Here is a 23,516-nt window from a genome sequence, read left to right on the forward strand (position 1 = left end):
GGAGACGACAGCCTCACTGGGGCTGTGCAGCTCAGGGTGTACTGGTGTTCTGTCTCTCTCTCTGTGTCTCCTCTCATGCAGTAGGGCAGGCTTGCATTATAACTGTCTGTGTGTATGTTATTGTACTTGTACTATGAATATGGGTAAACACAAGCTGTGTAGTGTATATTACACTAGATTCTTTCCCTTATCTAATGACTCTGTTTCCTGTGACCAATGCAGTGAAGGGGCTGGGAGAGAGGGTCCAGAGCCCCACTGGTTAGGGTCTCTTAAGACTATGATGTCTGATGGGTAGAAAGCTCAGCTACTACAACAAGCTGTTGCAGATTTAGCTGCTAGGGCAGATGCACAGTGCCCCCCTATCTCATGCAGGTCTTCAGAAGCGTGGTTTACCTGCTATTCTATCGGATACAAATGATGATATACAGGATGATGGGGATGACCTGGACCCGGTTAGTGGGGATCCCGATACTGCTCAGGGTATTGAACCCATCATTTTGGCTATAAGGGATGTGTTACAGCTACCTCTAGAAGATACTGCGTCACAGCAGTAATTTTTATTTGTACAAAACAGGCCTAATGTCACTTTCCTGGATTCTACAGAGTTAGATGATTTATTCAAACAGGCGTGAAAAAATAGCCAAAAAATTCCAAGTGTCCAAAAAGGTAGAAAATGTTGGGAGGAACCCCCAGGGGTGGATATCTCAGTCTCTCGCCTGTCTAAAAAGGCGGTGCTGCCCGCCCCGGGTTCCATTACCATGAAGGATCCTAGGGATAGGAAGCTAGAGACTACCCTAAAATCTATATACTGTACACAGCAGCCGGTATATCGCAAAGACTGGTCATTGCGGGTTGCTGGATGACCCATTCTATTCATTCTTGGGCCACTCAAATTCAGGGGGGCCTCTCAGGGGATATGCCCTTAGGTACTATGGTAACCCTCCTGAAGCACATTCAGGACACTACCCGTGTTCTCTGTGATTCGCTCAAGGAGATGGGGAAAATTAATGCTCGGACTTCTGCCATGGCAATGTCGGCGTGCAGGGCCTTGTGGTTGAGTCAGTGGATTGTGGACGCAGAATCCAAACGTAGTGTGGAATCCCTCCCATTTTCTAGGGAATGGCTTTTTTAGGTTGAATTGTATACCTGGATTTCCAAAGTTACAGCTGGGAAATACACGTTTCTACCCTCTGGAGCCCAGCCGGTGAGACGCTCCTATCCAGAGCCGTCTGTCCAGTCCTATCGGTCTCGTAGATTTCGATCTAATGCCAGAGGTGCCTCCAATGTGGCTAGAGGCACCAGAGGTAAGTCCAGAAAACCTGCAAGCACCAGTTCTCCGGAACAGTCACAGTCCACCGGTTCTTCCACTAAGGCCTCAGCAGGACAGTGCTCTTCTGGGCAGATAGAAATGCAAGAGCAATGTCCGCAATCTTCATTCCGGGTGTGGACAACTGGGAGGCGAACTTCCTGAGTCGTCACGATCTCCACCCGGGGGAGTGGGGGCTCCACCATCTGGTGTTCCAACAGCCCTACCTGTGGGGTTGCCAACAAATAGACATGATGGCTTCTCGGCTCAACAAGAAACTTCCCTGGTATTGCTCACGGACCCTCAGGCGAGGGCAGTGGATGCACTGGCGTCGCCTTGGCCGTACCGGCTGGTCTACCAGTTACCTCCGATTCCATTGCTCCCAAGGGTTATAAAGCGAATCAGGAATCAAGGTGTCCAGGCAATTCTGATTTCCCCGGATTGGCCTCGGAGGGCGTCTTACGCGGATCTTCTGGACATGGCCGTCGAAAACCCTTGGCCTCTACCACAAGGACCGTTCGTCTACCCGGACTTACGGCGACTTTGTTTGACGGCATGGAGGTTGAGCGGAACATCCTAGCTCACAAGGACCCTTCCAAAAAGGTTATTGCTACCATGGTTTAGGCCAGAAAACCTGTGACATCAAAACATTATCATCATATCTGGAGGAGATATATCTCTTGGTGCGAGGAACACGCGTATCGCATGCAGTATTTCACTTGGGACGTTTCCTGCACGCTGGTGTGGATAAGGGCTTACGTCTGGGTTCCATTAAGGTCCAGATTTCAGCCCTCTCCATTTTCTTCCAGAAGAAATTGGCAGCGTTGCCTGAAGTTCAGACCTTCTTGCAAGGGGTACTCCACATACAACCACTTTCTACAGTCCTCCTGGTTTGAACCTCTGATGACGGTAGAAGATAAGTACCTCACGTGGAAGACTGATGTTACTGGCCCTGTCTTCTGCATGACGTGTTTCAGAATTGGGGGCCTTATCGTGTTAAAGTCCGTACTCAGTCTTTCACGAGGACAGAACGGAGCTAGACAGCAGTTCCTGTTGAAGGTGGTCTCTGCGTTTCATCTGAATCAACCTATTGTGGCTCGCTTCTGCTCCAAAGGGAGGCATTGGATGCTGTGCGTGCCTTGAAGATCTATGTCAAGCACAGAGCTCGGGTCAAAAAAATGGATTCCTTGTTCGAGCTCTTTGATGCGCAGAAAATGGGTTGTCCTGCTTCGAAGCAGTCCATTGCTCGTTGGCTTACTATCCAACAGGCCTATGTGTCGGCAGCCTTACCTGTTCCTAAGTCTCTAAAAGCCCACTCTACAGGATCAGTGGGCTCTTCCTGGGCGGCTGCCCGTGGAGTCTTGGCCTTGCAACTATGCCAAGCTACCTGGTCGGGTCAGAACACTTTTGTGAAGTTGTACAAATTTGATTCCCTGGCCAAAGAGGATACCCAGTTTGGGCAAGCGGTGCTGCAGCAGTCTCCGCACGTTCCTGTCCATTCTGGAATTTTTGGGACGTCCCCATCATACTAGATTTCCCCAATATCACTTACGGATGCTAGAGAAAATACGATTTTAATACCTACCGGTAAATCCTTTTCTCATTGTCCATAAGGGATATTGAGCGCAACCCTCATTGCGTGGACTTTTCTGCAGGTTCAGCTGTTGTTACCAGCCGTTGCTGGTTGTTGTATATTAGTGGTGTGCTACTGTGTAAATCTTACCACGTTTTCTGTTATCAGTTCCTTCTCTCATATGTCCTTTCTCCTTCAGGCCTGTTTTTACCTATAACTGCCTGTGGGAGGGGGCATAGAGGGGAGGAGTCAGCACACCCAGTGAAGAACATTTAAAGTGCACTGGCTCCTTTGGACCCCGTCTATACACTATCGTACTAGATTTCACCAATATCCCTTATGGACTACGAGAAAATAGGATTTTAATTACCTACCGGTAATAACTTTTCTCGTAGTCCGTAGAGGATCCTGGGGTCCATTTAGTACCATGGAGTATAGACTGTTCCGCAGGAGCCTTCGGCACTTTAAGACTTTAACAGTGTGAACTGACTCCTCCCTCTATGCCCCTCCTCCAGACCTCAGTATAGGAACTGTGCCCGAGGAAATGGACAAATTCGAGAGAAGAATTAACATTAAACTAGTGGCGAGATTCACACCAGCTCACACCATACAACACATGCCGCCTAACATGGCTTTCAACACAACCCATGCTAACATGCATGCATAACGCAACAGCAACAGCTGTGAACATCTTAACACATGAGAACCTGTGTAAAAAGATAAAACGTAATTCTGTAGGAAAAATGAGCACTGGGCGGGCGCCCAGCATCCTCTACAGACTACGAAAGGTAGGTAATTAAAATCCTATTTTCTCTTACGTCCTAGAGGATGCTGGGGTCCATTTTAGTACCATGGGGTTGTACCAAAGCTCCCAGTACGGGCGGGAAAGTGCTAATGTTCCTGTGGAACTGAATGACCAAACTGAAGGTCGTCAGCAGCCAAGGTGTCAAACCTGTAAAACTTTGCAAACGTGTTTGCACCTGACTAAGTAGCTGCTCGGCAAATTTGCAACGCCGAGACACCCCGGGCAGCCGCCCCGGAAGAACCCACTTTCCTTGTAGAGTGGGCCTTTACCGAACTCTGTAACGGCAATCCTGCCGTGGAATAAGTGTGCTGAATGGTACCTCCGATCCAGCGTGCAATAGTCTGCCTAGAAGCAGGACCCCCAATCTTGTTGGGGTCATAGAGGACAAACAAAGATTCTGTTTTCCTTATCCGAGCCGTTCTTGCAACATAAGTCCTCAACGCTCTGACGACATCCAAGGACTTTTGAAACGGCTGAGGTGTCACAAGCCACTGGCACCCCCACAGGTTGGTTGATATGGAAATAAGACACCACCTTTGGAAGAAAATGCTGACGTGCCCAAAATTCAGCTCTATCTTCATGAAAAATCAAATAAGGACTCTTGTGTGACAGAGCCCCTAATTCAGCATGACCACTTTCCAAGTGAGAAACTTCAACTCTACCTCTTGTAGAGGCTCAAACCAGTCTGATTTAAGGAACTGCAACACCACATTAAGAGCCCATGGCGCCGCAGAACCCCCTTCACCAACGTCTGGACCTCAGGAAAGGAAGCCAACTGTTTCTGAAAATAAATGGACAAGGCCGAAATTTGGACCTTGATAGACCCTTATCTCAAGCCAGCATACACACCCGCCTGTAGTAATAGGAGAAGATGTCCTAATTTAAACTCCACCGCAGGAGACTTCTTGGATTCACACCAAGATACATATTTTCTCCAAATATGATGGTAATGTTTGGACGTTACCCTTTTCCTGGCCAGAATAAGTGTGGGAATGACTTCATTGGGAATACCCTTACGGGCTAGGATCTGGCGCTCAACAGCCATGCCGTCAAACGCAGCCGCGGTAAGTCCTGATAAACAAACGGCCCCTGCTGAAGCATGTCCTCGCGAAGAGGAAGAGGCTGAGGAATCTTCCAGTAATAATTCCTGTAGATCTGGATACCAAGCCATCCTTGGCCAGTCTGGAGCAAAGAGAATTGCTCGAACCCTTGTTCTGATGATCTTGAGAACTTTTGGTATTAGTGGAAGTGGAGGGAACAGATACACCGACTGAAACACCCACTGGGTCACCAGTGCATCCATTGCTATTGCTTGTGGGTCTCTTGACCTGGAACAATATTTCTGAAGCTTCTTGTTGAGACGTGATGCCATTCATATCTACTTGAGGAACGCCCCAACGATCTGCTACCTCTGCAAAGACTTCTGGGTAGAGGCCCCATTCTCCCGAATAGAGATAGTGTCTGCTGAGGAAGTCTGCTTCCCAGTTGTCCACTCCCGGAATGAAAATTGCCAACAGAGCTTTTGCATGTCTTCCTGCCCAGAGGAGTATCTTTGGCACCTCTGCCATTGCCACTCTGCTTTTTGTTCTGCCCTGTCGGTTTATGTAAGCTACTGCCGTTACATTGTCTGATTGGATCTGTATGGTACGACCTTGAAGAAGGTGTGCCGCTTGATGAAGGCTGTTGTACACAGCTCTCAATTACAGAATGTTTATGTAGAGGAGTACTTCTTGACTTGACCATCGTCCTTGGAAACTTTCCTCTTGCGTGACTGCTCCCCAACCTCGGAGGCTTGCATCTGTGGTTACCAGGATCCAAGTCTGAATCCCGAACCTGCGTCCCTCCAGGAGGTGAGAACTTTGAAGCCACCAAAAGAGTGAAATTCTGGCCTTTGTTGACAGGATTATCCTCCGGTGCATGTGTAGGTGCAATCCGTACCACTTGTCCAGTAGGTCCCATTGGAACACCATGGCGTGAAATCGGCCAAATTGTAGAGCCTCATAGGTCGCTACCATCTTCCCCAGCAGGCGGATGCACTGATGAATCTAAACGCGAGCTGGTTTTAAAACTTATTTGACCATCCTCTGGATCTCCAGAGCCTTTTCCACTGGTAGGAATACTTTCTGTGCTTCCGTGTCCAATATCATTCCCAGAAATGATAACCTCCTTGTGGGTTCCAATTGTGATTTTGGAAGGTTTATGATCCAACCGTGCTGTTGAAGCACCGTCAGGGAGAGTGCAATGTTCTGCACTAGTTTCTCCCTGGATCTCGCATTTATGAGGAGATCGTCCAAGTATGGGATAACTGACTCCTTTCTTGCGAAGAAGAACCATCATCTCCGCCATCACCTTGGTGAATATTCTCGGAGCCGTGGATAGGCCGAATGGCAATATTTGGAACTGGTAGTGGCAGTCCTGCACAGCAAACCTCAGGTATGCCTGATGCGGCAGGTAGATGGGAACATGTAAATAAGCATCTTTGATGACCATCGATACCAGAAATTCCTTTTCCTCCAAGCTGGAGATCACCACTCTCAGGGATTCCATCTTGAATTTGAACCTTTTCAAATAAAGGTTCAGAGTCTTCAGGTTTAAAATCAGTCTAACCGAGCCATCCGGTTTCGGCACTACAAACAGGCTTGAATAAAACCCTTTTTCCTGTTGTGACACAGGAACTAAGGAAATTACATTGTCTTGACATAATTTCTGTATTGCGTTCAGCACTTTTGCTCTGTCCTGAACAGAAGGTGGTAAGGCTGATTTGAAAAATCGGCATGGGGGAAGGTCCTGAAATTCCAATTTGTACCCTTGGAATACTATCTGCAATACCCAAGGATCCAGATCTGAGTGAACCCAGACCTGGCTGATAGACAGTAGACGTGCCCCCACCCGATCGTACTCCCGCAGGGGAGCCCCATCGTCATGCTGAGGTTTTAGCAGAAGTAGCTGTTGACTTCTGCTCCTACGAGCCTGATGGGGGTGTAGATTTTTTACCCCTTCCTCGCCCTCTTCCTGCGAAGAAGGGGGTACCCTTTTGCCTTTTTGGACTTGTTGGGCCGGAAGGATTGCATCGTATAAGAATGAAATCCTTTCCTAGGTGGAGCAGCTGCGGAAGGCAGAAATGCTGACTTGCCTGATGTAGTTGTTGAAATCATGGCATCCAGCTTGTCGCCAAAGAGGGCTTCTCCATTGTAAGGAAACGCCTCAATGTTCTTTTTTAATTCCGCATCAGCATTCCATTGGCGGATCCACAGCACCCTGCGGGCTGAAATCGCCATAGCGGAGGATCTTGAACTCAGCAACCCAATATCCTTCATAGCTTCAACTAAGTAACCTGCAGCATCTTTGATATGGCCGAGAGTTAGGGCTATTTCATCGCTGTCAACTGTGTCTATGTTAACAAGCAAGTTGTCAGACCATTTTTCCACAGCGTTACCCACCCACGCACAAGCAATGGTGGGCCTGAGCACCGTTCCTTTAGCTGTATATATGGATTTCAGGGTTGTTTCTAATTTACGGTCAGCTGGATCTTTTAAAGAGCCTGAACCAGGGGCAGGCAAAACAATTTTCTTAGAGAGCCGAGAAACTGAGGTGTCTATCATTGGGGGAGTCTCCCATTTGTGCCAGTCTTGCTCAGGGAAAGGGTACGCTACATGTATCCTTCTGGGAAGGGTAAGCCCAGGATTCTTCAAAGAACGCATTCAAATCCTTTGAAGGAGGAAAAGTCACAACCTGCTTTTTATTTAATTTAAAATAATCCTTTTCCTCAGGGACCAGTGTTGTTTCAGGAAACTCCAACACTTCCTTTATAGCAACTATCATACATTGTATGCTTTTGGCTAATTTGGGGTCTACCCCTCTCAAATCCCCAGTGTCGACGTGAGAGTCGGAATCTGTGTCTGTGTCCCCTTGCATTATCTGGGCCAGAGACCTTTTCTGGGAACTGGATGGGACCAGAGTGGATGATATGGATGGGTCAGTAAACAGTGCATCCTCCACAGACTGCCTCCAATATTTAGTCTGTTGTTCACACTCAGAATTTCTTTGCAAGCATTGACATATTCTTTTGAAACTTTTTCACCCACTCCGGCTCCTTCTGAGAGGGAAGGGCCACCACATTACCCTCTTGTGTATCTAAAATGGGTTCTTCCCTCCCCAATGTCTGACATGTTACACACACACACACACCCCTATCACACAGGGGCGCTATTGGGAGCAGACCCACACTAAAGTCTGTCAGAGAGACACAGAAGGATTTGCCAGTCCACACACTGCGTCTTATTGTGAATTGTGGAAATATTACCCACTTACAGTGCATATACCAATAATAGGCCCACAGACCTAATTATAATTAACACTCTCTGCCCCTTCTATAACACCCTGTACTTGCATCAGCGTTGTCATGAGGAGAAACAGTGTTCATGAGCTTCACACAGGAGTTTCTGCAGGTGAAAATGGCACCCAGTGAGTGTTCTGGCAAGTCTGAGGAGAAGCCCCGCCCTTCAGCCTCAGCAATGTAATATTTATACTGTCTGGGGATGGCACATCAGCGGCTGTACATGTATGTACCCTTTTTGCCAGTGAGAGTAAGGTTTTACAACATGCCCTAAGAGTGCCCCCCCCCCTGCACTCTTGTGCTGAGAGACATGGCGCGCGCTGTGCGTGTACCTGTATGCCGCCAACGAAGACCGGAGAATCCCCTCTCTACCGGTAATATACTCACCAGCCTTCTGACTTCTGGCTCTGTTAGGGGGTGGCAGCAGTGCTGTGGGAGTGAACGCTGGCCAGGCTTGGGCTGTGTTCAGTACCCTTCAGGAGCTAATGGTGTCCTGTCAGCGGAAGCAGAACCATTAAATTGAGAAGTTGGTTCCTACTCCCCCCCCCTAAGTCCCACGAAGCAGGGAAGCTGTTGCCAGCAGCTTCCCTGTAAAATAAAAAACCTAAGAATGTCTTTTTCCAGCAAAGCTCTGTAGAGCTCCACTAGTGTGCATCTAGTCTCCTGGGCACATTTTCTAAACTGAGGTCTGGAGGAGGGGCATAGAGGGAGGAGCCAGTTCACACTGTTGAAAAGTCTTAAAGTGCCGAAGGCTCCAGCGGAACAGTCTATACCCCATGGTACTAAAATGGACCCCAGCATCCTTTAGGACGTAAGAGAAAAGGATTTACCGATAGGTATTAATCATATTTTTTTATTTTTTGTTCCATTATGGTGGAGACTTCCAAAGCGGAGATTTGCCATTTTCAGAGGGATACAAAAGTAGGCAGAGCCATTGGTGCAAAGTTCGCTGATTTAGAGAGATTTATCTAATGGAAAGAAATCCAGAAATGTATTCCATTTTCTTCCCTGTGACATGCACTGAGTAATCTCACTGCAAACACACTAATAGGCACTATAGGTTAGATAAGCCTTAATGGCAGGTTGTTCCTACTCTTACAAAATAGTGCATGAGCTGACAAACTTATCGGAATTATAGTATTTTAATAGTACCAGGCACTAATGAGCAATGAACGGATAGCCACATTTGTTTTGAAATACAGTAAGAAGAAGAAAAAAAAATAGAAAAACCATGATAAATACATATTTATGGGTATCCGGATGTTAAGTTGACATAACTTAAGTCGATAGTCCATATGTCGACTGCACTAAGTAGACATTGTTAAAAGTTCAATGTGACATTGGTCGACAAAGGAAAAGGTCAACAGGAGTTAAAAAAAACAAAACAAAAAAAAACATACTTTACCATCCACGTGGACTACGACCTGTGCAGAGCGCAGCGGAGCAAGGCACCTTGCCCGCACCACAGCGAGCCATGCAAGGCGATGCAGTGCACTAATTGGGGTTCCTGGTCATGTTACAGAGAAACCGACAAAAACGCTAAACCAAAAAAAATGCATGTCAACCGTTTTACTATGTCGACCTTTTGTCCATGTCAACCAATGGTAATCGACCTATTCCAGGTCGACCCACTGATCCATAACCGTATTTATGAAATTTTTTACCAGACATTTACGAGGAATAACAAAAGGAGAAATACCTTCATCTTCTCGCTGTTATATAGTAGTACATTTCTTAGTTCCTTAGAGACCATGTAAAGTTGTTTCTTCTTCCCTTCCTGGGTGCGCGTCAAGAGGTTCTTCTTTGGAAAAGATGGATCTAGCGCATAGAATTTCCTGCCAAAAAGAACTCAAATCAGGCATTCCATGAAATGCACTCAAACAGGAATTTGGCATAAACAAATTATTTAATGAGGATTTTAAAGGTGCAATTCACCATGGGGGTATCCAATTAGCAGCGATTATTTACCGCAGCTAACTGATTTGCCGGGGGCTATCCTATTAGCCCTAATAGCCGTCGCTTAGCAGGGATTAGTTTTGCGAGCCCAAGGCAGGTTGAGCCAAATCCTGACAAGTGACTATTTTTCAAAAGAAACAAAGAATTGAAGAGTGCACCCAGAGAAACTGATCCCCTTTTCCTTACCCTGTCTGTAAGTGACTATTTTTGCCAAGATAAGTGCTGTGAAAATACATAGGTTCGTGGCTTTGAGGATCATGGCCCACCAGGGCTATTCTCACTCATGGGTGTCCACGACACCTTTAGAGTGGGAATAGATCCTGTGGCGAGCACAGTGAGTCACCGAGCACGCAACGGGTCTCAACGCTCGCTCCGCTGCTGGCATTCTAGCGGTCAGGATGCCGCTGTTGGGATATTGACAGCCGGCATCCCACCCACCGGGATTATGTATGTAAACCTTGGCATTGTTGTGCTGAAACTTTCATCAATACTGTACTTCAGTTTTTTGTTCTTTTTAATTCTTCTGTTTTAATAAATTATAACAATCCCCATTCTCTGCAGAAGAAAGGCAGCCCAGCAGACTAATCTTCCACTAACAAACATTGTACGATTGGTGTTTGAGGTGTGACCAGTCAATTTGTGTCACACAACGCAATAAGCTCTTGACACATTGCAGCTGGCTCACTCATGCTTTTTCATCGCTATTTTTTTTGAAGTAACAGGTTATTTTGTGCTATCCTCCTTAATGGCCAGTGTTACATAGAGCTCTTGCTGAAATGCTGTTGCTGGCCTCTGTGGCTTGTTACAGCTTATTTGAGCAAACTGATGGCTTTCTGCAAGTCGTATCTGGTGGTGTGATACAGATTCCATGTCCTGATAATAAAACCAAAAGGTGCTCACTGGGACATCCAAAGACTCATGTGGTTTTGTAATGCATTTGTATTCACTTATCTTTATTTCTTTGGGATGCTCTTTCATTTTCCTTTTCGCAGCTCTCATTTAAGCAACCCAACCTGATCCCTTAACTGCGGGTTACTTTCCCAAAAAATTCTCAATTCATTTAAGGATGTACTGCCGGAGGCCAATTGTGTTCTCATATTGCAAATATTTGTACTTTGAGAGGATAACCTGGGTTATTTGCCAGGGCAAGTCAGTGCAACCCATGTCCTGACTACCAAGGTTATTTCCATGACCATGGTTAATTCCAAGACAAGGATCCAGTGTGAAAGGAGAGGACCTGGGAATTACCCAGGTCCATCCTGAAGTGTGAAATGGGCAAGTACATTTGAAACCTGACTTCAAACCGTGATCAGTATCCCAGGTCGGACACAGGAATTTGGTGTAAAAGGGGTATTAAATCTAATGCAAAAAGCATATTCCAGGATTTATTATTTATTTTTGTAATATAAAAAAAGTACCACTAAAAAAATAAAAATAAAGAAAAAATAATGGACCTTGTGCCTCTCCCATCCCACAGGACGCTACAATTCACAACAGATAAACATTCACATTATGGGAAAAAAACAGTTAAGGGGACATCCACTGTCTGGTATTTACGTAAGCTTTTTACCTGTGCCATTTCTAAACTATGCACATAACAGAACAAGAAAGAGGAAAACTGTACTTACTGTATGGGAATAAATATTGGATCATCCTCTGACAGAAACACAAATGGATCTTCCTTAAATCCAAACAACTTCATTTTTTTGAATGGGGGAGGACTTCATCATAAAGAGGGGTAAAAAATAAGTGAAGGCAAAATAAGCTATGCAAGCTGAAAGAGTACAAAGCACTGCAAGGGACAGTAAGTCCATGACAAGTTTGTTCAGTTTATACCTTACCCACACACACTGTCTTTAGAGGATCCAGTCTCAGGATTACTGCAAGGTGCGGTGCCTTTATCTTTATTTTCCACATTTTCTGTACTCTTTGCTGTCTCACTTGCAGTCTCTGTAATATTTTCCACAACCTCAGCAACTGGCACAGAAGCAGGAGGTCTCCGCTGCAGCTGCAAGAAAACAGGTCAATATTACAGATTATTTAGCAAATCGTGTTCTAGATCAATACACAGAAGTAAAAAAAATAAGAATTTACTTACCGATAATTCTATTTCTCATAGTCCGTAGTGGATGCTGGGGACTCCGAAAGGACCATGGGGAATAGCGGCTCCGCAGGAGACTGGGCACAAAAGTAAAAGCTTTAGGACTACCTGGTGTGCACTGGCTCCTCCCCCTATGACCCTCCTCCAAGCCTCAGTTAGGATACTGTGCCCGGACGAGCGTACACAATAAGGAAGGATCTTGAATCCCGGGTAAGACTCATACCAGCCACACCAATCACACCGTACAACTTGTGATTTGAACCCAGTTAACAGCATGATAACAGAGGAGCCTCTGAAAAGATGGCTCACAACAATAATAACCCGATTTTTGTAACAATAACTATGTACAAGTATTGCAGACAATCCGCACTTGGGATGGGCGCCCAGCATCCACTACGGACTATGAGAAATAGAATTATCGGTAAGTAAATTCTTATTTTCTCTAACGTCCTAGTGGATGCTGGGGACTCCGAAAGGACCATGGGGATTATACCAAAGCTCCCAAACGGGCGGGAGAGTGCGGATGACTCTGCAGCACCGAATGAGAGAACTCCAGGTCCTCCTCAGCCAGGGTATCAAATTTGTAGAATTTTGCAAACGTATTTGCCCCTGACCAAGTAGCTTCTCGGCAAAGTTGTAAAGCCGAGACCCCTCGGGCAGCCGCCCAAGATGAGCCCACTTTCCGTGTGGAATGGGCTTTTACAGATTTTGGCTGTGGCAGGCCTGCCACAGAATGTGCAAGCTGAATTGTACTACAAATCCAACGAGCAATCGTCTGCTTAGAAGCAGGGGCATCCAGCTTGTTGGGTGCATACAGGATAAACAGCGAGTCAGATTTTCTGACTCCAGCCGTCCTGGAAACAAATATTTTCAGGGCCCTGACTACGTCCAGCAACTTGGAATCCTCCAAGTCCCTAGTAGCCGCAGGCACCACAATAGGCTGGTTTAAGTGAAATGCTGAAACCACCTTAGGGAGAAATTGAGGACGAGTCCTCAATTCTGCCCTGTCCGTATGAAAAATTAGGTAAGGGCTTTTATAGGATAAAGCCGCAAATTCTGATACACGCCTGGCTGAAGCCAGGGCTAACAGCATTACCACTTTCCATGTGAGATATTTTAAGTCCACAGTGGTGAGTGGTTCAAACCAATGTGATTTTAGGAATCCCAAAACTACATTGAGATCCCAAGGTGCCACTGGAGGCACAAAAGGAGGCTGTATCTGCAGTACCCCCTTGACAAACGTCTGAACTTCAGGAACTGAAGCTAGTTCTTTTTGGAATAATATTGACAGGGCCGAAATTTGAACCTTAATGGACCCTAATTTGAGGCCTATAGACAGTCCTGTTTGCAGGAAATGCAGGAATCGACCCAGTTGAAATTCCTCTGTAGGGGCCTTCCTGGCCTCACACCACGCAACATATTTACGACAAATACGGTGATAATGTTGCACAGTTACATCCTTCCTGGCTTTGATCAGGGTAGGGATAACTTCATCCGGAATGCCTTTTTCCTTCAGGATCCGGCGTTCAACCGCCATGCCGTCAAACGCAGCCGCGGTAAGTCTTGGAACAGACATGGTCCCTGCTGGAGCAGGTCCTTTCTTAGAGGTAGAGGCCACGGGTCTTCCGTGAGCATCTCTTGAATTTCCGGGTACCAAGTCCTTCTTGGCCAATCCGGAGCCACGAGTATAGTCTTTACACCTCTCCTTCTTATGATTCTCAGTACCTTGGGTATGAGAGGCAGAGGAGGGAACACATATACTGACTGGTACACCCACGGTGTTACCAGAGCGTCCACAGCTATTGCCTGAGGGTCCCTTGACCTGGCGCAATATCTGTCCAGTTTTTTGTTGAGGCGGGACGCCATCATGTCCACCTTTGGTTTTTCCCAACGGTTCACAATCATGTGGAAGACTTCTGGGTGAAGTCCCCACTCCCCCGGGTGAAGATCGTGTCTGCTGAGGAAGTCTGCTTCCCAGTTGTCCACTCCCGGAATGAACACTGCTGACAGTGCTATCACATGATTTTCCGCCCAGCGAAGAATCCTTGCAACTTCCGTCATTGCCCTCCTGCTTCTTGTGCCGCCCTGTCTGTTTACGTGGGCGACTGCCGTGATGTTGTCCGACTGGATCAACACCGGCTGACCCTGAAGCAGAGGCCTTGCCTGACTTAGGGCATTGTAAATGGCTCTTAGTTCCAGGATATTTATGTGAAGTGACGTTTCCATGCTTGACCACAAGCCCTGGAAATTTTTTCCCTGTGTGACTGCTCCCCAGCCTCTCAGGCTGGCATCCGTGGTCACCAGGACCCAATCCTGAATGCCGAATCTGCGGCCCTCTAGGAGATGAGCACTCTGTAACCACCACAGGAGAGACACCCTTGTCCTTGGAGACAGGGTTATCCGCTGATGCATTTGAAGATGCGATCCGGACCATTTGTCCAGCAGATCCCACTGAAAAGTTCTTGCGTGGAATCTGCCGAATGGAATCGCTTCGTAAGAAGCCACCATCTTTCCCAGGACCCTTGTGCATTGATGCACTGACACTTGGCCTGGTCTTAGGAGGTTCCTGACTAGGTCGGATAACTCCCTGGCTTTCTCCTCCGGGAGAAACACCTTTTTCTGTACTGTGTCCAGAATCATCCCTAGGAACAGCAGACGTGTCGTCGGAATCAGCTGCGATTTTGGAATATTTAGAATCCATCCGTGCTGTCGTAGTACTACTTGAGATAGTGCTACTCCGACCTCTAACTGTTCTCTGGACCTTGCCCTTATCAGGAGATCGTCCAAGTAAGGGATAATTAAGACGCCTTTTCTTCGAAGAAGAATCATCATTTCAGCCATTACCTTGGTAAAGACCCGGGGTGCCGTGGACAATCCAAACGGCAGCGTCTGAAACTGATAGTGACAGTTCTGTACCACAAACCTGAGGTACCCTTGGTGAGAAGGGCAAATTGGGACATGGAGGTAAGCATCCTTGATGTCCAGAGACACCATATAGTCCCCTTCTTCCAGGTTCGCTATCACTGCTCTGAGTGACTCCATCTTGAACTTGAACCTTTTTATGTAAGTGTTCAAGGATTTCAGATTTAAAATGGGTCTCACCGAGCCGTCCGGCTTCGGTACCACAAACAGCGTGGAATAATACCCCTTTCCCTGTTGTAGGAGGGGTACCTTGATTATCACCTGCTGGGAATACAGCTTGTGAATGGCTTCCAATACCGCCTCCCTGTCGGGGGGAGACGTTGGTAAAGCAGACTTCAGGAACCGGCGAGGGGGAGACGTCTCGAATTCCAATTTGTACCCCTGAGATACTACCTGCAGGATCCAGGGGTCCACTTGCGAGTGAGCCCACTGCGCGCTGAAATTCTTGAGACGGGCCCCCACCGTGCCCGAGTCCGCTTGTAAGGCCCCAGCGTCATGCTGAGGACTTGGCAGAAGCGGGGGAGGGCTTCTGTTCGTGGGAAGAGGCTGTCTGCTGCAGTCTTTTTCCCCTTCCTCTGCCCCGGGGCAGATATGAGTGGCCTTTTGCCCGCTTGCCCTTATGGGGACGAAAGGACTGAGCCTGAAAAGACGGTATCTTTTTCTGCTGAGAGGTGACCTGGGGTAAAAAGGTGGATTTCCCAGCCGTTGCCACCAGGTCCGATAGACCGACCCCAAATAACTCCTCCCCTTTATACGGCAATACTTCCATATGCCGTTTGGAATCCGCATCACCTGACCACTGTCGCGTCCATAACCCTCTTCTGGCAGAAATGGACATCGCACTTACTCTTGATGCCAGAGTGCAAATATCCCTCTGTGCATCTCGCATATATAGAAATGCATCCTTTAAATGCTCTATAGTCAATAATATATTGTCTCTGTCCCGGGTATCAATATTTTCAGTCAGGGAATCCGACCAAGCCACCCCAGCACTGCACATCCAGGCTGAGGCGATTGCTGGTCGCAGTATAATACCAGTATGTGTGTATATACTTTTTAGGATATTTTCCAGCTTCCTATCAGCTGGTTCCTCGAGGGCGGCCGTATCAGGAGACGGTAACGCCACTTGTTTTGATAAGCGTGTGAGCGCCTTATCTACCCTAGGGGGTGTTTCCCAACGTGCCCTAACCTCTGGCGGGAAAGGGTATAATGCCAATAATTTTTTAGAAATTAGCAGTTTTTTATCGGGGGAAACCCACGCTTCATCACACACCTCATTGAATTCATCTGATTCAGGAAAAACTACGGGTAGTTTTTTCACACCCCACATAATACCCTTTTTTGTGGTACTTGTAGTATCAGAAATGTTCAAAACCTCCTTCATTGCCGTGATCATGTAACGTGTGGCCCTACTGGAAAATACGTTTGTTTCCTCACCGTCGACACTGGAGTCAGTGTCCGTGTCAGTGTCTGTATCGACCTGAGGTAACGGGCGCTTTAGAGCCCCTGACGGTGTTTGAGACGCCTGTACAGGTATTAACTGATTTGCCGGCTGTCTCATGTCGTCAACAGTCTTTTGTAAAGTGCTGACACTATCACGTAATTCTTTCCATAAGACCATCCAGTCAGGTGTCGACTCCCTAGGGGGTGACATCACTAACACAGGCAATTGCTCCGCCTCCACACCATTTTCCTCCTCATACATGTCGACACAACGTACCGACACAGCACACACGCAGGGAATGCTCTGACAGAGGACAGGACCTTACTAGCCCTTTGGGGAGACAGAGGGAGAGTTTGCCAGCACACACCAGAGCGCTATATATATATAGGGATAACCTTATATAAGTGTTTTTCCCTGATATAGCTGCTGTATATATTTATCTGCCAAATTAGTGCCCCCCCTCTCTTGTTTTACCCTGTTTCTGTAGTTCAGGACTGCAGGGGAGAGTCAGGGAGCCTTCCTCCAACGGAGCTGTGAGGAAAAAATGGCGCCAGTGTGCTGAGGAGATAGGCTCCGCCCCCTTCTCGGTGGCCTTTCTCCCGCTTTTTTATGGAAAAATTGGCAGGGGTTAAATGCATCCATATAGCCCAGGAGCTATATGTGATGTATTTTTTGCCAAAAAAGGTGTTTTTATTGCGTCTCAGGGCCCCCCCCCCCAGCGCCCTGCACCCTCAGTGACCGGAGTGTGAAGTGTGCTGAGAGCAATGGCGCACAGCTGCGGTGCTGTGCGCTACCTTATTGAAGACAGGACGTCTTCTGCCGCCGATTTTCCGTACCTCTTCAGTCTTCTGGCTCTGTAAGGGGGGCGGCGGCGCGGCTCTGGGACCCATCCATGGCTGGGCCTGTGATCGTCCCTCTGGAGCTAATGTCCAGTAGCCTAAGAAGCCCAATCCACTCTGCACGCAGGTGAGTTCGCTTCTTCTCCCCTTAGTCCCTCGGTGCAGTGAGCCTGTTGCCAGCAGGTCTCACTGAAAATAAAAAACCTACTTTAAACTTTTACTCTAAGCAGCTCAGGAGAGCCCCTTAGTATGCACCCTTCTCGTTCGGGCACAAAAATCTAACTGAGGCTTGGAGGAGAGTCATAGGGGGAGAAGTCAGTGCACACCAGGTAGTCCTAAAGCTTTTACTTTTGTGCCCAGTCTCCTGCGGAGCCGCTATTCCCCATGGCCCTTTCGGAGTCCCCAGCATCCACTAGGACGTTAGAGAAATTGGATTTTAATTACCTACCTGTAAACCCTTTTCTCGTAGTCCATAGAGGATACTGGGGATCCATTTAGTACCCTGGGGTATAGACGGGTCCACTAGGAGTCATGGGCACTTTAAGAATTTGACAGTGTGGGCTGGCTCCTCCCTCTATGCCCTTCCTACCAGACTCAGTCTAGGAAACTGTGCCCGAGGAGACGGACATACTTTGAGAGAAGAATAAAGATAGTGGTGAGATTCCGAACCAGCACACACAAACCAGAGGACAAGCAACAGCTGAACCAACAATACTTAACCAAGTAACAGTGCAGGAAGAACGAAGCACCGGGCGGCACCCAGTATCCTCTACGGACTACGAGAAAAGGATTTACCAGTAGGTAATTAAAAATAAGAATTTACTCACCGGTAATTCTATTTCTCGTAGTCCGTAGTGGATGCTGGGCACTCCGTAAGGACCATGGGGAATAGCGGGCTCCGAAGGAGGCTGGGCACTCTAGAAAGATCTTAGACTACCTGGTGTGCACTGGCTCCTCCCACTATGACCCTCCTCCAAGCCTCAGTTAGGTACTGTGCCCGGACGAGCGTACACAATAAGGAAGGATTTTGAATCCCGGGTAAGACTCATACCAGCCACACCAATCACACCGTACAACTCGTGATATGAAACACAGTTAACAGTATGAAACAATAGAGCCTCTCAACAGATGGCTCAACAATAACCCGATTTAGTTAACAATAACTATGTACAAGTATTGCAGATAAACCGCACTTGGGATGGGCGCCCAGCATCCACTACGGACTACGAGAAATAGAATTACCGGTGAGTAAATTCTTATTTTCTCTAACGTCCTAGTGGATGCTGGGAACTCCGTAAGGACCATGGGGATTATACCAAAGCTCCCAAACGGGAGGGAGAGTGCGGATGACTCTGCAGCACTGAATGAGAGAACTCCAGGTCCTCCTCAGCCAGGGTATCAAATTTGTAGAATTTTGCAAACGTGTTTGCCCCTGACCAAGTAGCTGCTCGGCAAAGTTGTAAAGCGGAGACCTCTCGGGCAGCCGCCCAAGATGAGCCCACCTTCCTTGTGGAATGGGCATTGACAGATTTTGGCTGTGGCAGGCCTGCCACAGTATGTGCAAGCTGAATTGTACTACAAATCCAACGAGCAATAGTCTGCTTAGAAGCAGGAGCACCCAGCTTGTTAGGTGCATATAGGATAAACAGCGAGTCAGATTTTCTGACTCTAGCCGTTCTGGAAACATATATTTTCAGTGCCCTGACAACGTCTAGCAACTTGGAGTCCTCCAAGTCCCTAGTAGCCTAGGCACCACAATAGGCTGGTTCAGGTGAAACGCTGACACCACCTTTGGGAGAAACTGGGGACGAGTCCTCAATTCTGCCCTATCCATATGAAAAATCAAATAAGGGCTTTTACAAGACAAAGCCGCCAACTTTGATACTCGCCTGGCAGAAGCCAAGGCCAATAACATAACCACCTTCCACGTGAGATATTTCAGATCCACGGTTTTTAGTGGTTCAAACCAATGTGATTTTAAGAAACTCAACACCACGTTGAGATCCCAAGGTGCCACAGGAGGCACAAACGGGGGCTGACTCTGCAGCACTCCTTTTATAAATGTCTGAACTTCAGGTACTGAAGCTAGTTCTTTCTGAAAGAAAATCGACAGAGCCGAGATCTGTACCTTAATGGAACCCAATTTAAGGCCCATAGTCACTCCTGCTTGCAGGAAATGCAGAAATCGACCTAGTTGAAATTCCTCTGTTGGGGCCCTTTCGGCCTCACACCATGCAACATATTTTCGCCATATGCGGTGATAATGAGTTGCTGTAACCTCTTTCCTGGCTTTAGTAAGCGTAGGAATGACTTCCTCCGGAATGCCCTTTTCCTTCAGGATCCGGCGTTCAACCGCCATGCCGACAAACGCAGCCGCGGTAAGTCTTGGAACAGACAGGGCCCCTGCTGCCGCAGGTCCTGTCTGAGTGGCAGAGGCCATGGGTCCTCTGATATAAATTCTTGAAGTTCTGGGTACCAAGCTCTTCTTGGCCATCCACGAGTATCGTTCTTACTCCTCGCCTTCTTCTTATTCTCAGTACCTTTGGTATGAGAGGCAGAGGGGAGAACACATAAACCGACTGGTACACCCACGGTGTTACCAGAGCGTCCATAGCTATCGCCTGAGGGTCCCTTGACCCGGTGCAATATCTTTTATAGCTTTTTGTTGAGGCGGGACGCCATCATGTCCACCTGTGGCCTTTCCCAATGGTGTACAATCCTATTGGAAGACTTCTGGAGGAAGTCCCCATTCTCCCGGGTGGAGGTCGTGTCTGTTGAGAAGATCTGCTTCCCAGTTGTCCACTCCGGGAATGAACACTGCTGACAGTGCTAACACATGATTTTCCGCCTATCGGAGAATCCTTGTGGCTTCTGCCATCGCCATCCTGCTTCTTGTGCCGCCCTGTTGGTTTACATGGGCGACTGCCGTGATGTTGTCTGATTGGATCAGTACCGGCTGGTTTTGAAGCAGAGGCCTTGCCGGCCTCAGGGCATTGTAAATGGCCCTCAGGTCCAGAATATTTATGTGTAGGGAAATAACCTGACTTGACCAAAGTCCCTGGAAATTTCTTCCCTGTGTGACTGCCTCCCAGCCTCAAAGGCTGGAATCCATGGTCACTAGGACCTAGTCCTGTATGCCGAACCTGCAGCCCTCTTGAAGATGGGCACTCTGCAGCCACCACAGTAGAGATACCCTGGTCCTTGGAGACAGGGTTATCAACCTATGCATCGGAAGATGCGATCCGGACCACTTGTCCAACAGGTCCCTCTGAAAAGTTCTTGTATGGAACCTGCCTAATGGGATTGCTTCGTAGGAAGCTACCATTTTTCCCAGGACTCGCGTGCAATGATGCACCGCTACCTATTTTGGCTTCAGGAGGTCTCTGACTAGAGAAGACAACTCCTTGGCTTTCCCCTCCGGGAGAAACACTATTTCTGGTTTATGTCCAGAACCATCCCCAGGAACAGTAGACGTGTCATAGGAACCAGCTGTGACTTTGGACTGTTTAGAATCCAACCATGCTGTTGTAGCACTTTCCAAAATAGTGCTACCCCGACTACCAACTGCTCCTTGGACCTCGCCCTTATAACGAGATTGTCCAAGTACGGGATAATTACAACTCCCTTTTTTTGAAGGAGTATCAACATTTCGGCCATTACCTTGATAAAACACCCTCGGTGCCATGTACAGTCCAAACGGCAGTGTCTGGACTTGGTAATGGTAATCCTGTACCACAAATCTGAGGTACTCCTGGCGAGGATGGTAAATGGGGACATGCAGGTAAGCATCCTTGATGTCCCAGGATACCATGTAATCCCCCTCGTCCAGGCTTGGAATAACCGCCCTGAGCGATTCCATCTTGAACTTGAATTTTTGTGTTCAAGGATTTTAAATATAAAATGGGTCACACCGAACCATGCGGTTTCGGTACCCCAACCCGTGTGGAATAGTAACCCCGTCCTTGTTGAAGTAGGGGCACCTTGAGTATTACCTGCTGGGAATACCGCTTATTAATTGCCTCTAGCACAGCCTCCCTGCCTGAGGGAGTTGTTAGCAAGGCATATTTTAGGAAACGGCTGGGGGGAGACATCTCGAATTCCAGCTTGTACCCCTGAAATACTACTTGAAAGAAACAGGGATCCACCTGTGAGCGAGCCCACTAATTGCTGAAATTTTTGAGACGGCCCCCCACCGTACCTGGCTACACCTGTGGAGCACCCGCGTCATGGTGTGGCCTCACAGGAGGCGGGGGAAGAATCTTGATTCTGGGAACAGGCTGACTGGTGCAGCTTTTTTCCCTCTACCCTTGTCTCTGTACAGAAAGGAAGCGCCATTTGACCCGCTTGCTTTTCTGAAGCCGAAAGGACTGTACCTTTGTCTGTGAGGAAACCTGAGGTAAAATTATTTCTTCCCAGCAGTTGCTGTGGATACGAGGTCCCAGAGACCATCCCCAAATAATTCCTCACCCTTATAAGGCTCTCTATGCGCTTTTTAAGTCAGCATCACCTGTCCAGTGACAGGTCTCTAATACCCTCCTGACAGAATGGACATTACATTTATTTTGGATGCCAGCCGGCAAAATATCCCTCTGTGCATCCCCCATATATAAGACGACGTCTTTAATATGTTTTTATGTTTGCCAACTAGTATCCCTGTTTGACAGGGTCACCGACCACGCTGCAGCAGCACTATCTGCAGGTCTCAGTCTAGTACCTGAGTGTGTAAATACAGACTTCAGGATAGCCTCCTGTTTTTTATCAACAGGTACCTATTAAAGTGGCCGTATCCTAAGACGGCAGTGCCACCTTTTTTGACAAACGTGTGAGCGCCTTATCCACCCTAGGGGATATCTCCCAGCGTAACTTATCCACCTGGCGGGAAAGGGTACGCCATCAGTAACTTTTTATAAATTACCAGTTTCTTAAGGGGGGAACCCACGCTTTCACACACTTAATTTATTCATCTGATGGGGGAACAAAACACTGCCTGTTTTTTCTCCCCAAACCTAAAACCCATTTTTAGAGGTGCTTGGGTTAAAGTCAGAAATGTATAACACATTTTTTATTGCCGGGATCACGTCACGGATGTTCCTAGTGGATTGTGTATATGTCTCCACCTTGTCGACACTGGAGTCAGACTCCGTGTCGACATCTGTGTCTGCCATCTGAGAGAGCGGGCGTTTTTGAGCCCCTGATGGCCTTTGAGACGCCTGGGCAGGCGCGGGCTGCGAAGCCGGCTGTCCCACAGCTGTTACGTCATCCACCCTTTTATGTAAGGAGTTGACACTGTCGGTTAATACCTTTCACCTATCCATCCACTCTGGTGTCGGCCCCACAGGGGGCGACATCACATATATCGGCCTCTGTTCTGTCACCATATAAGCCTCCTCATTCAACATGTCGACACAGCCGTACCGACACACCGCAGACACACAGGGAATGCTCTAAACGAGGACAGGACCCACAAAAGCCCTTTGGGGGGACAGAGTAAGAGTATGCCAGCACACACCAGAGCGCTATATATATATATATATATATATATATACAGGGACTAACTGAGTTATGTCCCTAATAGCTTTTATATAATATACTGTATACAGTGCCAATTTTAATGCCCCCCCTCTCTTTTCCCTCTTACTGTACTGTAGAATTGCAGGGAAGAGCCAGGGAGCTTCCCTCCAGCCGAGCTGTGAGGGAAAAATGGCGCCAGTGTGCTGAGGAGATAGGCTCCGCCCCTTTTTCGCGGCCTATTCTCCCGTTTTTTATGGAATTCTGGCAGGGGTATTTACCTCATATATAGCCCCTGGGGCCATATATTGAGGTATTTTAGCCAGCCAAGGTGTTTTTATTGCTGCCTCAGGGCGCCCCCCCTAGCGCCCTGCACCCTCAGTGACCGGAGTGTGAAGCGTGTGAGAGGAGCAATGGCGCACAGCTGCAGTGCTGTGCGCTACCTTGGTGAAGACAGAGTCTTCATGCCGCCGATTTTCCGGACCATCTTCTTGCTTCTGGCTCTGTAAGGGGGACGGCGGCGCGGCTCCGGGACCGAACATCAAGGCTGGGCCTGCGGTCGATCCCTCTGGAGCTAATGGTGTCCAGTAGCCTAAGAAGCGTAATCCGGCTGCAAGCAGGCGAGTTCGCATCTTCTCCCCTTAGTCCCTCGCTGCAGTGAGCCTGTTGCCAGCAGGTCTCACTGAAAATAACAAATTCTAAGACTATAACTTTCTAAGAGCTCAG

General features: G+C 47.8%; 1 protein-coding gene across 1 annotated transcript in view; it reads right to left on the minus strand.

The window, feature by feature from the left end:
• The window catches only part of NSUN2 (NOP2/Sun RNA methyltransferase 2), a 393,529-nt gene that overhangs the window by 36,184 nt on the left and 333,829 nt on the right, over positions 1-23,516 (minus strand). The window contains exons 13-15 of the mRNA XM_063922936.1: positions 11,818-11,984; positions 11,605-11,697; positions 9,720-9,855 (exon numbers count right to left, since the gene is read on the minus strand). Of these exons, the coding sequence (XP_063779006.1) occupies positions 9,720-9,855; positions 11,605-11,697; positions 11,818-11,984 (396 nt within the window). The remainder of the gene's footprint in view (positions 1-9,719; positions 9,856-11,604; positions 11,698-11,817; positions 11,985-23,516) is intronic.

Source organism: Pseudophryne corroboree, chromosome 5 (genome assembly GCF_028390025.1).
Source record: "Pseudophryne corroboree isolate aPseCor3 chromosome 5, aPseCor3.hap2, whole genome shotgun sequence".
In the NCBI taxonomy this organism is placed as follows: Eukaryota; Metazoa; Chordata; class Amphibia; order Anura; family Myobatrachidae; genus Pseudophryne; species Pseudophryne corroboree.